Source organism: Ceratotherium simum, chromosome 25, assembly GCF_057802395.1.
Source record: "Ceratotherium simum simum isolate JZ-2026a chromosome 25, ASM5780239v1, whole genome shotgun sequence".
NCBI lineage: Eukaryota > Metazoa > Chordata > Mammalia > Perissodactyla > Rhinocerotidae > Ceratotherium > Ceratotherium simum.
Window position 1 is genome coordinate 24,115,820 of NC_141924.1, and position 15,234 is coordinate 24,131,053.

Below are 15,234 nucleotides of genomic sequence, written 5' to 3' on the forward strand. Positions count from 1 at the left end.
AACCCTTGCTTACTTACAACTTTTATCTAGATTAACATTCATTCTTTCATAGTCATTGGACCCCTATTATTTCAAGCATTGCTTTAGGCGTTTGGGAAATAATAGTGATAAAGATATACCAGGGCCCTGCTCTAAGGTAGCTCACCTTGGAGAGAGAGGTACACAAACACTACACCTGTAAATAAAATTATTTCAGAGCATGATAAAAAGAGGATCACAGAGTGGAGCGTGACAGGGGTTGGGGGCATGGTTCTTTCCGTGAGGAGGTGGAGGAAGGCTTTCATGAGGAGGCAAGAGTTGAACAACACCCAGAGGGATGAGAAGGTGTCATTTGGAGATCTTAGAGGGAGCATTCCAGGCAGATAAACGAACAGGAGTAGAGGCCCCGAGGTGAGAATGAGTATGGAATGTTCAAGGAACAGAGAAGGCCAGTGTGACTGAGCATCCTGAATGGAGGGGAGAGAGGCAGAGACACAGAGAAAGACAGAGAACAACCGGACCTGTTGGGCCTTCAGGCCAGGTCAGGACTCAGGTTTATTCTACAAGCAATAGGATGCTATTGGAGAGTTTTCAGCTGGTTAGGGATAAGACTTGACTTATACATTTGAAAAGTCTTGTGGCTGCTGCATAGAGAATGGGACTCTAGGGCTGCATGAGTAGAGGGAGCGCTGTCTCTCTTTCTCTTTCTGCCCCCACTACTTGCCCACTCTAGGCTTTCTCCAGGCTCTTTCCATCTTTCTGGACTCGAGGGGTCACACTGATTTCACACCACCTCTCTCACGGTGCAGGAGTGACTTGGCACGGATCTCTTTGCGCTCCTTCATCGTTTAGGACATATAAAAATTATTTTCGTCAAATGAAATATTTAACCCAAATATATGTCATTTCAGGTTTTAAAAATCAATTTGATTGGCCACAGGAAACGTATTTTGGCATCTCTGGGAGACAGGCTGCACGACGATCCACCACAGAAGCCCCCTCGGTCCATCACCCTCAGGGTAAGTGCCAGCACGTTCACAGGTCTTATTCTCCACTCTTATCCGCAAAGATTATTTTGTGCAATAAAACAAAACAAATGGAGCAATGGATCAGGAAGGACAGGCTGTTTTCCATGTAGCTTACCTTATCTGTGTAAGAAACAATCTCACTTTTGATTGTGTTTTATAAAACAAGATTTGTTTTCCTTGATTGGTTAAATGCATATTTTTGAGATTTAGATACACATCTGACCGACCATCAACTTTAAAGAACCACTCTCCCTACTCCCATCCCACACTCCCATTTACACCAGGAGAGAGGAAATGAGTTTTCTGTCAAACTACTCAAACCCACAGAAAGAAAATCGATCAAGGACCACAGTTAAGTAAAGATCAATTTAAAATTAACCTCAGGGTCTTCTGTTTTCTTAGGAAATAAACATTATTCAGCTTTACCCACTTCAAAAATTAAGAATAGAGAATCTAGGAGTTTATTTAATAAACTATTTCAGCTACATTTTAGAATTATGGGGTAGAAAAGCTAGAGAAAAACCCAGAGGGAAGAGAGAAATAAAGGAGAAGGGAAAGGAAGGCAAGAAGGACGGAGCGAGAGAAAGAGAAAAGGAAAGAGATGATTGCCAGGCAAAATGGCAGCCGGAAGGAGCAGCCAGCAGTCACTGGGTTTTGTGAGGCCCATAAGAACTTTTCAAAAATTTATCAAAAAGCTGGGATCTCCCTGACCAGTTGGAGAGATCCAACTCTGTTCTCCTTATTTAGCCCTGCACTTGCTTGCTTCTGATTCCCTTTCCACAAGTGTCAGAAAAGGCAGTGATAATAAATGAACACAGGTGCGGTACTTGGAAGTAACTGCCAGCGATGACACGCAGTAGAATGTGAACTTCACTCTTATCAGTGAACTTCAGCAAACAGCATCACTCCTGTCTGTACAGCAGAGGGTCAGGCAGGAGAGGAGCTGTTAAGACTTTAAGTCTGATTCCATTTTAAAGGAGAAGAAAATAACACCAAGATTTCAGGGAATGCAAGAGAATTGGCTGCAGGAAGGAGCCATGAGGAAAATTGATTACTGGGGGAACTGGGAGACACTGGGATATTTGAAGGCTTCTTGGGCTTTGGGAGTAGTGAAAGTAGAAATAGGACCTGTTTTTCTCTGTCAATAAGAGGAGCTTCAAATAAATTGGGGGGAAATGAGGCTAGAACAGGATTATTGTCTTGCCTTCATTTTGCTACACGACAGGGGAGAAAGATATAGGCACCATCAGGGTAACCATCCTAAAAAAGACTCTTTAGAGGAGTAATTTCCTGCTACTTACTCTACTCTCCTTCTCCTTCTGAACCTCTCCCTCTGGCTCCCTGGAAGAGATTTAGGGGAACAACAAAATGATCAAAGACAGAGATTCCCAAGAAAAAATGTAGGACCTTAATCTGTCAAAAGAGGTCCAGAGCATCCAGGGTGAAGTGGCCCAGAGAATCGGCATGACCCAATCCTGCTCTTACTTGCAAACACTAGAGCCCAGCTGTCTGCCACCCCTTATCTTACTTCTGACCAGTTTCCCTCAGCTTGAGTTGTTTTTGCTGTTGAAATACATCCTCTGTTATTATATGCATTGCTCTGCAGTCTGTACATGTGACATTCTGTGTCCACACTGTGTCTTCTTCCCTGCCTGATTGCCAGACCACTCTTTGATGGAGGATCAAGACCTATTGGTTCCCATTTTAGTTTTCTCGTTATGGCATCTACCACAGTGAGGACACTGTCCCGTGAAGACACAGTTCCTTCCCTTGTAAACACACATGGTAGTGTCAGGGGTGCCCAGCATATGTGTGCCTCTTCTGAGATCATCCATAGTGCTGGTTTAAGAAAACAGCCTGATTCTTTATACTTTAAACTTTTGACCTGAAATACTTCAGGGAAAATGTATTGACTAGATCATACCATTAATAAGATGGTGGAACGTCTTCCATACCTTGACAGTTGATTCAAAAATGACTCCCCACCCCTGCAGTTTGTCTTGTCAGTATTTCACAATTTTGAAACCAAAGGTTAGCCACAAGAACATGGTATTTATTTCGTGATGTATTTCCATTCAGGAACCCAGTGGTAATCACACTCCTCCTCAGTTGTCTCCATCACTTAGCCAAAGCACTTACACCACTGGTGGCTCCCTAGACGTTCCTCACATTATCATGCAGGGCGATGCAAGGAGGAGAAGAAATGAAAACTACTTTGATGATATTCCCCGATCAAAACTGGAGAGGCAGATGGCCCAGGTAAGGTGTTAAAAGCCTGTGATGTTTTTGCCTTTCACCCGTATCAAGTAATGCATTCTAATATTGAACAATAGCTTACAGTGGATGCCTACTGTCCAAACCTAACTGGAATTTTACCATTTTATGCCGTGGTTTTCATTCCCTACTGACTTGAACTAATCTGAAACAGACCTTTCTGGGAATGGAATGTATACATAGATCCTCGTTATCCGTTCTTACTGAAGAAATTATGTCTGATCTCATTACTCCCAGAAAGTCTTTGCCCTAAAGGGAATATTGCTATATAAGAATCAAATCATAATGAAAATGAGTAATAAAAGTCTAGATTATGAAATGTAAATTTTATAAATTGGTTGGATGATAGAGCAGAAGTTGGGGGGAAGTATTAACTCTTCATAATGTTGTTCGTTTCCTCCCAAGTTTACACATTTGTATATAATTGTACTACTGGGACGAGTTGCATCATCTTATATTGTCACCTTGAGTAGTTGAAAATGATGATGCTGCCTGACACAAATAATGGAAAAGAGAGATCTGTCAGGTTCAGACCTTTCCATGATTTTGGTCTAGATGCCCATGTCTAGCCTGTCCCCAGATAGACATCAGATAGATGGCCAGCCTGTCCTCAGATCACTGCTCAGAAACTTGAGTCAGCCATAACCAAACAGTGGTGCTGTTCTTAAAGCACATTCAGATGGGCAGCCAGCTCTGCAGTTTCGTCCTGAGACTCAAAGATACGGATTTGTTGACAACTATTGGCAGAATCAACTCTTTTCATCCTCATTCTAGGTTCAGACTGACGTGTTAAGAGGCTTCTCTCTGCCTCCCACACCTAAGATGAGAATCTCGAGGTGAAAATTCGACTGTAATTACTTTGCCTTGGTTGTTAAATTTTTTTCTCAACTGTTTGGTGCGATTCTGTTTTTAAAAGCCTTTGGTAAACATTCTATGCTGCTGCTCATGAAAGAAAAATGTGAAGAGAATGTTCTGGAAACCATGGCTATTCTGCCTGCAAATGCCCTGGAGAGAGAGGTTCTGGGATATTGTGTCTCCTTTCAGCTTTGTCGATGTTGAATTGTTCTCTGGGTTCTTTGTGCAGGGAATGGCAATGTTGGGATTAAGGAAAATCTTTTATTGACGGGAGATGGAAAATGTAGGTGAGACAAGAAAAGAATGATTTTCTCTTTCTCTCTTGTTAAGTATTGTGTCTTAATCCTTATTACTGTTTTCACTGACGTTCTTTTAAATAGAGTCTGAAAGCTTTTTTCCCCGCACCGTTCATATATTTCCTGCTATTTGTTAGTATTGGTGGATCACGTATGTGGTTAAATTTCTCTAATGACAGCATTTCAGAGACATGGTTTCTTTTACCCTTGAGCCATGTAGTCTTTGTGTATTAATACAAACTGGGTCTTTTCTGAACCCTTCTCTTCCCTGGGTAAGGGAGGAGTTCATTAACGAGCATTAGCTTTTATCGACTGTGCCAACTTCAGGAACAGAATCACCAGTCTGAGCTGCTCATATAATTTATGAAATTTCTCCACATAGTACAGTTTTTTCAAAGAGGAAATTAATTACTTTTCTGCCTATGTATGAACTCTCACAGGAAACCTAGCAAGATTGCTCTCTTACTTTCTTTGTGAGATTCACAAGCTAGGGACAGTAGTACCTTTTGAATAGCCTAGATCTTCTTTCTGTCACTCTGATCAGAATGCATCCCTTTCAGGAATTGTCTCACCCTTGAGAAAATGGAATGAACTCGTATCTGGCCAGATGAGAAAGGCCCAAAAGCAGAAAGAATGAGATAAGCGGGGGGATGGGATGTAGTGAGCACCGGAGGGTACGTGTGAATGTGATTATTTACCTGTGCTGCTCACCATGATCGAATGACTGATGTAGACACAGGCCTCCATCAGCAACCAGGAGCTTATTAGAAGCTTTCTAAAACCCTGCTGCTCAATACTGCACTTTTGCTGCAGAGAAAATAGGAGATGGCGCTACAGGAATCTGATCAATGAGAAAAAGCGATTCTGGGATTGCAGCTCTAGCTTGTGTTAATTGCAGTTTTTTGTTTGTTTGTCTTGAGAATGTTTCCTAGTCTAGACAAGCCAAAAATGGTGGAGAAATGAATGCATACCTTTTAAAAATAGTACCATTTCAAAGCTTTAACCTGTCAAAATATGAAATACTCTGTGATTTTGCTGTTGAACAGTTTTATTTATGTGATTTTTCTACCACTCAGTTGTTTTTTTTTTTATTCTTCCTGGATTTTTGGTCATTTGCTATAATAATTTTTGAAATCCATTTGCTTTTTTAACAACCTGTCTCTCTCTAGACTACGTTCTTCCCCTAAGTTACGTGCTCAGCCAATGAAGCTTAGTCTTCCTAAAAACTTGAATTAGCAATTAAAGTTCCCGTAAGCAAGCAGCTAGTTATACCGCCTTCCAGCCAGGAGCTCAGTCCCTGAGGTTCTTGCCCAAGGGGTTTCTTCCACGGGGCTTACTACAGTAACGCTTGTCTAACCAGTCTGTTTCCCACTAAATCGCAGAAGCCCATCTTCAGGCTTTCTTGCTTATTGAAAGAAGGGAAAATGCAATTAAGAGAAAATCACCAGGACAGATCCATGTTCTCAGAAACCCCTCTGCTTTTTCAAGTTTAGCAGAGCCCCCACTAGAAAGATTTGGAATTATAGCCATAGGCCAGAAACCTTAAGTTCTTGGTGATTGCAATAATTCATAGGAGTGCTGCCTTCTTAAGGTCTGCTCGATAGATGTTTGGAAGTGCTTTGCTTAACTTGGAAAACCACTGCTTAAAGTTAAATTGAGATACGTTTAATGTCCAGTCCACCTATTAAATTTGTTTGTTGGCAAATATTTTTTAAAAGTAACACTTAGGTTGTTATTTAATTACTTGTTTTTAATTTGAACCAATATTAAAAATACCTCTCTTGGAATACAGAGGATTTTAAATATTGTGGCTATTGTTTGCTTTTATTCTGATGTAAGCAATATTCTGGCATCAAATTCTCTTAAATGAATATGTGAGAGACAAAAATGAGTTCAATACTAATAATATTTTTTAAACCACAGAATGTAATGATGTAAAAACATCTAAACAATGGGTTTCTTATCATGCTGAAAACAGCTTTCCTAGCCTGTAATTCTAAATTGGACTCATTAGCTCAGAAGTTCTGAAATGCTCCCATATTTCCATACCCCTAATAAATAAATGTTGCACTCACATTTGTGGAGTAATACCTTAATTCATATAAAGCTTTTAAATTTTCAAAGAACTTGCACATCTGTTATCTCATTTCAGCACAAAGTATCTTACACAACTGTTCATGTGCGTATAGCACATGGCAGATCAGCTTTTAAATCCGAGTTCTGTAGAGATGAGATAGTAAATGAAGAAATGGAAAATATATCAGAAGGAGGAAAAATACTTCCAGTATTTAGGTCCTAATCGCAATCTTTAGAAATTTTCTTGAATAATATTTAGGAGAAGTCCAAGTACTCTTAAAATGAATAATAAAGGAGAGTAGTGGAATTAATAAAGTTTAAGGACCACATTCTCCAAAGTTATGAAAAAAGGAAAAAGAGTTTCCAAATGTGAAACTTATAACCATTTATAGAAGGCCTCCATTTACACAAAATACTTATGGAAAAGTGAAATAATACTTCTGTTTTTGCAAAATAAAAAAGACTCCTAAAGAGTACGAGAAATACATATCTTTGCACAAACTTTACCTTAATTTTTTTTTTTTTTGCGAGGAAGATCAGCCCTGAGCTAACATCCATGCTAATCCTCCTCTTTTTGCTGAGGAAGACTGGCTCTGAGCTAACATCTATTGCCAATCCTCCTTTTTTTTTTCCCCAAAGCCCCAGTAGATAGTTGTATGTCATAGTTGCACAGCCTTCTAGTTGCTGTATGTGGGACGTGGCCTCAGCATGGCTGGAGAAGCAGTGCGTCGGTGCGCGCCCGGGATCCGAACCCGGGCCGCCAGTAGCGGAGCGTGCGCACTTAACCGCTAAGCCAGGGGGCTGGCCCTACCTTAATATTAATGAGGAAAATCCATAATATAGAAGTCCTTGTGTTTTAAATGCTCTCATCTAAATAAAAATATCAATATTGCCTGGGGCAGTTACCTTATCGGATGCACACGAACCTGAGAAGCAGGCATTATCCATATTTTAAAGACAGGCAAACTGAGAAACCACATGACTTGGTCTGGCTCACACAGCCAGAAAGAAACTAAATCAGAACTTGCCTGGGGCGATATGTTAGGCACTATAAAGGCTTTGTCTAAATTGCTTCTAGGGCCGGCCCCGTGGCTTGGCGGTTAAGTGCGCGCACTGTGCTGCCGGCGGCCCGGGTTCGGATCCCGGGTGCGCACCGACGCACCGCTCCTCTGGCCATGCTGAGGCTGCGTCCCACATACGGCAACTAGAAGGATGTGCAGCTATGACAGACAACTATCTGCTGGGGCTTTGGGGGAAAAATAAATAAATAAAATCTTTAAATTGCTTCTAAATCATTAGAGAGTTGATTTGGTTGAACTGATTTCAGTTGAAAGTCTAATATTTCTTGATCCAAACAGTACTACTATTTAAGTGTGACTAAATCAATTACTTCTTTATTTGAAATCATTTTACATATTATATTAGTTCTACAAGTGTTCATTCTTTTGATATTGTTAAAGGAAGAGAAATGGAAACTGAGCCATATAGAAGCCCTGCCATGGCCAGACCCGTGCCTGAGATTCCACGTGCGGAATCTTATTTAATCCTCACAACAACCCATTAGATACTCAAGGAAGCCGAGGGGTGTGCATGCTTTGCCTCACAGCTGGTACACAGCAGAGCTGGACCTCAGGCTCTCTCTGCCTGACTGTATCCTGGTTCCTCTGTGGCTCCTGGTACCCTGTGGGCTGCCTCTGTTTTAAAATGATATAAAATATTTTAATAATAGTTCAACAAATACTAATTTCCCATATGCTATAGTAGATTACACTTACGTAGGCACAGCGAGCAGAAGGATAAAATCACTAGTAGTTTAGTGAAAACTTACTGAATTGGCTCATGGTTATCACCATAAAACCCTTTAAATGCAAAACTACAGTGTTTATTCGTTGATCCTTTTAGTGGAGACCCTTGCTGCACATCTTGGTAAAACTCTGCCCTTCTCCCATGTTCATGATGAGCTTTGTAAGAAGATGTGGGTTTACTGCGCATACAGAGAAGTTCTTGCCTGTGGGGTTTCTCCAAATAGTGGATGCCGTTTCCTTAGCGGCTTCTTCAGTTGGAGTTCTGATTTAGTTTCTTTCTGGCTGTGTGACCTATACCAAGTCACGCGGTTTCTCTGAACTTCAGTTTCTTTGTCCTTAAGATGCCTGCCTCTCAGGTTTGTGTGTATCGGATAAGATAATTTATGTGAAAGCATATTCTAAACTGTAAATCACTGTATAGAGAGATGATATGACTATCAATTCAGATATATCACCTGTCAGTCCCTAATTCAAAGGTCACTGATTCATTGAGGGGCCAATTAATGCCAAAGGTATTAGAAAAGTCAGTGCTCAGATGGTTGTAGCATTCTATAAAGACCATCTTTTTGTTCTAGTATTATCCATGCTTAGAATGTATATTGAGAATGGAATTGGAATTTTCCTCTTTATTAATTTAATTGTATAAATATGAAGGCTGCCAGGGAGCATCTATCTTGATGGAAGAGGGCTCTATGCAGTGATCACAGAGCCAGGGAAAGCAGAGGATAGATGGAATAGTTCTGTGCAAATTCAGGTTATAAAAGTATGTAGAAAAGGATATCTTACAATAATGACTTGGTAAGATAAAACATTAAGTGAGAAAGAAAGAATTATTTTTTTCCTTAAATGAAATTTAGAATTTGTTTGAAATACACAGTACACAAAATTGTTAGCTAGAGAAGCATGGATATCCCAAAAAACGATGAGGCAAATGCTTAGCCATCTCTGGGAAAGAAAAAAGATAGTAATTTGTTCTTTTATACTTTCCCTGGGAGAGAAAGCCTGTTATTCCTAGAAATCCTATCTGCTGCTGGCAATTTACAGAACCAGCCTTCAGAAAGTAGCACAACTATGTTGAAAGAAACAGCATTTTACAAGGTGATTTTTCCCCCCAAACTAAGCAAATTTTCTTATTACTGTGTTACATCAGATTTTTTTTAAATGGCCGTAAGTTAGTGGCCAGTTTTTAATTTAGATTCTCATCACCTAGCCACTACTCAGAAAGGCTCAGCCTGTTCATGACTTCAAAATTTTCTTGCATGAAGATCTAAAGAGCAACTCCTAATACTTAAGCACAGACAGATAATATATAACCAAAAAAAGAATGTTAAGAATAAATTCAGTAAGCTCTTCCATCAGGAGCTTCCAATTTGACAGCTTGTCGAGTTGACAAGCTGACACACCAGCTTCAGAGATAACTTGGGATGTTGATGATATCTGTGCCCTGTTTCAAGCCAAGAACTCTAGATCACCAGCCCTCTATTCCCAAAGGCATCATGCCAAGCAAAAGTGGAAAACGTTGCTTTCATACTTGGAATTTAACCTGATGTGTTATACACCTTGTTTATTAATGTGGACAGTTTATTAATTGCCTCTTCAAATATACACTGCTATCCCTGTGATAACTTTGGGGTTGAAAATTCCAATATGATTAGTGTCTTTCAGGCAACATTGAAGTGTTACTGTCTATGAGTCTTAAAATAATGGGAAGAAGTGGGAGAATCACTCAGATGGATTCGTTTTTAGGTTTTGATACTCATCTTACAAGTCGCGATACTTTCATTCTCTGTCAAGTCCATCAATGAGGCAAATTAGACGACCAGGAGTTTCTTCTGACAGACCCCAGGCAGACCTAGACACCTCCCTTCATTTTGCTACAGAAGCTCTGATGGCTCCGCCTTCCCTCCACGTGCTGGTACTTGACCAAGGTGAATGTTTCAAGTTACAACCAGACCACGATTTTTTTAAAAAACATCAATAGAAAAGATCCTATTTTCAACTGAATAAATAAGAAATCTGACAATACATAAAAACCCTATTTCGGTGGAATTGACCTTGTGATATTTCGTGGTGCCTTAGGCTTGCTGACATTGAGCAGCTTGTTCACAAAGAGGCACACCAGGCTATTTTTCCACTTATTAAATTTTTGGAATGTTTCTCATTATATTCAGTTCAGTTCTTGGGTCAACAGGTCAGAGTTTTGGCTGTTATAATCTGACCTTGACAAATTTTCAAGGGTAGGAGAATCCTCTTATTCTCCTTCTCCCTCTTCCTTTTCTTTTTTCTAGTGTAAAAAAAAAAGAAAATAAAGAGAAGGTTTTTTTAACATCAAGTGGAAGTGGGGCTGATTATGCAGTCCCGTCTCAGTTAATTCCATTTGTATATGACTAAAGTAATATATCAGTAGGGACTCTTCTGGATTCATGCAAGTAAGAAAATCCAACTCAAGGTGTCTTAAGCAGGAAGGGGCATGTATTTGAATCATTTCACTGCAAAGTCCAGGTAGACCTGGATCCAGGTGCTCGAATGATGTGTTGCTCTTTGGCTCTTCAGGTCTTGGCTCTGCTCTCCTCTGGGTTGGCTCTTTTCCCTAACAGGCTTTCTCTACACAAGGGGAGTTTCAAGTCTGATTCCTGTTCAACTTGAATCTATGAGAAAGAGGGCTTATCTTTCCAAGAGTTCTCAAAAAAGTCCCAGGATTGAGTTCCATTGTTTCAGATCAGCCTGGTTTTGATCACTTATCTGTCCTGAGCTAATCACAAAGGAGTGTGTGTGTGTGTGTGTGTGTGTGTGTGTGTGTGATGTGATGTGATTAGCCAGGCATAGGTCACATGCCTGCAGGTGGTTTTAGCTCCACCTGAACCACGTGGACTGAGGGTGGGAAGGGAACTCCTCCCATGGGCAGTCAGAGTGCCATGACCAGAACGGGAATGGTTTCTAGGAGGCAGAGATAGCAATAGTAGGCACCTGAATAAACCCACTTCGGTTTCGAATTCTGAGAATGTCTGATGGAAAATTGTTATATCACATGGGTATTGATTTTGTTTTTTCATACTTAATTTGATGAGTTTTTCTAAAATTCCAGATTTGAAGTAATGAGATCAGGGTTAAAAATCCCATCTCTGGTATCTATTACTTCTGTAACCTTGAACAAGCCTCTTAGCTACTCAGAGCCTTAGTTTTCTCTTCCTAAAGTGAGATTAATGCCCACCTCACATCACTGTTGTGAGGCACAAGTAAAGTCCTAGTTGTCAAAGTATTTTACAAACTGCAAAGCTATACATTTGGGTTGTTCTAGAAATTATTATTTTGAGATAGCTTTTAGTTTTCTTCTATACTATCCTTTTACAATGCAACTGAGAATCAATGCATTTTAAAGTAAAGCTCATAATATTTAGCTCTTTTACAAACTATTTCTATTTTCCTGTTTGTAAGCCCAAACTGTTACCTCTCCACTGATATGGAAACAATAGTTCTTAGGAATGCAAACGCTGTACAAGAAGTTTCTATCTGTGCTGTGACCTCATTAGCACTGGAGCTCTTTGGAAAGGATTTATGGATGATACCCATACTTAAATACTTTTAAATACTTTATGAGTTAGCATATATCAAAATATATCATTATCTTTTATGTTAAAATATTTTATTTTATTTCTCTTATAGTAAAGTGTATGTTGGCTATGTAGGGGCAAGGCCTGACTCTTCCTTCATCATTTTTTAATTCCCTATAGTAAGCACTTTGTAAATACTTGTTGACCAGATTACTTTGCACAAGGTTATAGGCACCAGAAAACCTCAGATTTCTAGGACTCCAGATTAGACACAAATTGGGATGGTCTCAAATCTTTTAGAGAAATAAACTACCCGGAACAGTCACATATCACCTGCCTAGCTTAGATCTAACAGTTAGTTCGTCATCATCATCATCAGAGCCAGCAGTGATTCATACAACTTTATAATGAGGAAGTTGAGGCACAGAGAGTTTATGTTGCTTACCCATGGGCCACAGATTGTCAGAAGTAGAGCCAGGATTTCAACCCGGGCAGTCTAGCTTCACAGCCTGCACTTTAACCACTGTGTGGATGAACACCCCTATCTGTCTCTACAAACTGGGTACCAGCAGACATGACACTTTCTAAAATTCTAGAATGCCAGAGGACTCCAGTGCAATGTTTTGAGTCCTTTGGCAAATTCTATTAATAATATCTAATACCTTTTGTAAATGTAAGGTTAGTAGAGAATTAAACCTCTAAGGTAACGTGAATAAACATTGTATTTGAAGAAAATCCTTTGCTCTTCACATCCAATTTTCCATTCTCTACAAATCAGGGGTAGCAAACAATGACTTCATGTAAACAATTGTGAGATGTGACCCCCTTTCTGTATGGGTCTCTATTTTAATGAGGTTTGCATACAGCATCACAAAAATTTGCAGTAACTTGCATTCTTTATATGTGCTAAAGGCTGAAGATTCTTCAGTGCTTCCGTGAAAGAGAAGCAGAGAATTTTAGAGTGGGAGGAGGCCAGAAGTTGTGTCTGGTCCTGTGTCTTGATGCAGCACCCCTTCTAATACATCCTTAATAGACAGCCACAAGTTTCCGCTTAAACTTGTCACTGGAAAGGTGGCCCCCACTTTGTGAGGCGGCCCCATCATCGTTGGAAAAGTTCTCATTGATAGAACTTTTGCCTTATATTGAATTGAAATAAGCGTTCCTAAAACTCCTACGTAGTTAGTTAGTGCTATTTTCTGAAAACACGAAGAATAAATCTGCTCCCTCTTGCTGAGAATAGTTCTTCAAGACTAAAGACAATTTGATGTCTTCCCTTCACTATATTAACCATATTCAGCTCTTCGCCGATATCATTCTGATGAGTGGGATGTGGGCCTCACAGCATCCTGATTCCCCAGCTCTGGGCATGTCTGCTTTGTTAATGTTCATGCTTAACGACATTAACATGTCTTTAATTCTTACTGAGCTTTTCTTCATGAAAACTCCCCAGCCTATATCAGTATCAATGGCCATGAGCCATGCCTCCCTTCTCAGCCCCCGGCAGTGCTATGTGTACGTGTGTGTGTTTGTATGTGTGTGTGTTTGTGTGTGTATGTATTTAAACTTAACACAGGATTTTACATTTACATGATTCCTTTCCAGCTAAAACAGTTTTATGAACTGATTTGTCCAATAATCCTAGTCTCTCAATGCCTTTTCAAAACTCGGTCAACCTTCAGTATATCAGTGATCCTTCCCAACTATGTAATGTGCTAATTTAAAAAGCATGCCTTTCCAGTAAATTCTCCAATGTATTGATTTCATTGTTGAACAAAGCAGAGCTGAGGAAAAAAACTGTGTAGCCTTCTACCAGAGACCTCTTAGGTTGGCATCATTCAAGATGATCATTCAACTAGACCTTGTCTTTCCATATTTTCCACAAGGATGAAATAAGGAAATATTGGCGTCTCAGTAAACATCATTGAATGAATGGCCTTGTCTGATATATCTTTTTTACCAGAGGCAAGAAGCAATCTTGAGTATATAGTTAATAAATGGGTTTAAATAAAGAAAATTACAGCCTCAGTTTGCAAGAAAGGAACACAATGTATATTTTAAAGAGATGTTACAGGCAAAGAACAATATTACTTCACAAAATCAAGTTTCTTTGCAGCAATTCGTGTTATGATAAAAAGCTGATCACTGCTTTTCTGAATCAGTTATTAATATTTCTGCTTTTCAGTGGTCCTGAAAAATGTTTGTATCAGTAGTGGGGGCATCCAAACTTTGAGGCAGAACAAGCAAAATAGCCCATATTGCAATAAACAGCATGATCCCAATTGACTTAAATTCCCTGCACATCCAGAAAACCTGGGGAGCTGTACCATAAGATCTGCATTGTACAGACAATGTTCCATTTTTTTTCTCTGCTCTATTTTTTTTCCTGTGAAGAGATTTCATAAATAATTGTGTAATGTCATTTAGGGCTACAACTGTCGTATTAGAGAAGGCAAGTTGTATATTATCTCTACAAATGAATAACAGGAATCACATAGCCTATAGTTCTCTTCTACTTTGGCAGCCGAGGGCTTATTTTATGTGCTATCAGTACTAGAATCAGAGTTAACAAGGAAAGACGGAAGGAAGGGAGGGAAAGAAGGAAGGGAGGGAGGGAGGAAGGCAGGAGGGAAGGAGGAAAGGAGGGAGGGACAGAGGGAAGAAGGAGGGACAGTGGGAGGAAGAAAGGAAGGAAGGGAGGGAGAAGGTGGGAGAGAAGGAAGGAGAGTGGGAGGGAGGGAATGAGGGATAGAGGGAAAACTGTAAATTTGAGCAGGCAACAGGTAATATCAGAATTTATACCATGCCAGTATACTTATGATAGGACTGAATGTGGTGGTTACTTCCTCCTATTTTTGCTAGATTAATGCTGATGCCAGCAATAGTGGGTCACACATAGACAAACAATTCTTGGCCTGACTTTTCACTTCCAGCAGGTGATTACTGATCTGTCCAAGAATTTTCCCATAGGTAACAGGGAGAAGGTCAAGATCATGAAGGTTTGAGAGGATTGCTCTTTAGAATAAAGTGGAGAAATGATGGGAAGCAGCATTTTCTTAAGTTCAGCATTCCCTGCAAATAAAATATGTTAATCTGAAACCTTCCATAAGAGGGGTCAGTGGTAAGAAACCCTGAACTTGAGATATCCACAGTGTAGTTGAAGAGAAGAATCACATATGGTTAGAGGGCCATGTAGGTATCGCGGAACTCACCTGAGAGGAGAGCAGGAGGCTCATTCCAGTATCTACAGCAGTGGGACAGAAGAAATGATAGGATGCCGTCCTGTGGCTTCTGGGTAACTGGAGAGAGACAAAAGGTTCTGATTTTCTGATTTCCAGGCAGGGTTTTTTTAGTGCCCAGGGAAGAAGGGCCG

General features: G+C 40.0%; 1 protein-coding gene across 1 annotated transcript in view; it reads left to right on the plus strand.

Annotated features, from left to right (window-relative positions):
- The first annotated feature begins 943 nt into the window (after positions 1-943).
- The window catches only part of LOC101395103 (ankyrin repeat and sterile alpha motif domain-containing protein 1B), a 75,947-nt gene continuing 61,656 nt past the window's right edge, over positions 944-15,234 (plus strand). The window contains exons 1-2 of the mRNA XM_014780224.2: positions 944-998; positions 3,087-3,266. Coding sequence (XP_014635710.1) covers positions 3,183-3,266 — 84 coding nt within the window. The 5' untranslated portion in view covers positions 944-998; positions 3,087-3,182. The remainder of the gene's footprint in view (positions 999-3,086; positions 3,267-15,234) is intronic.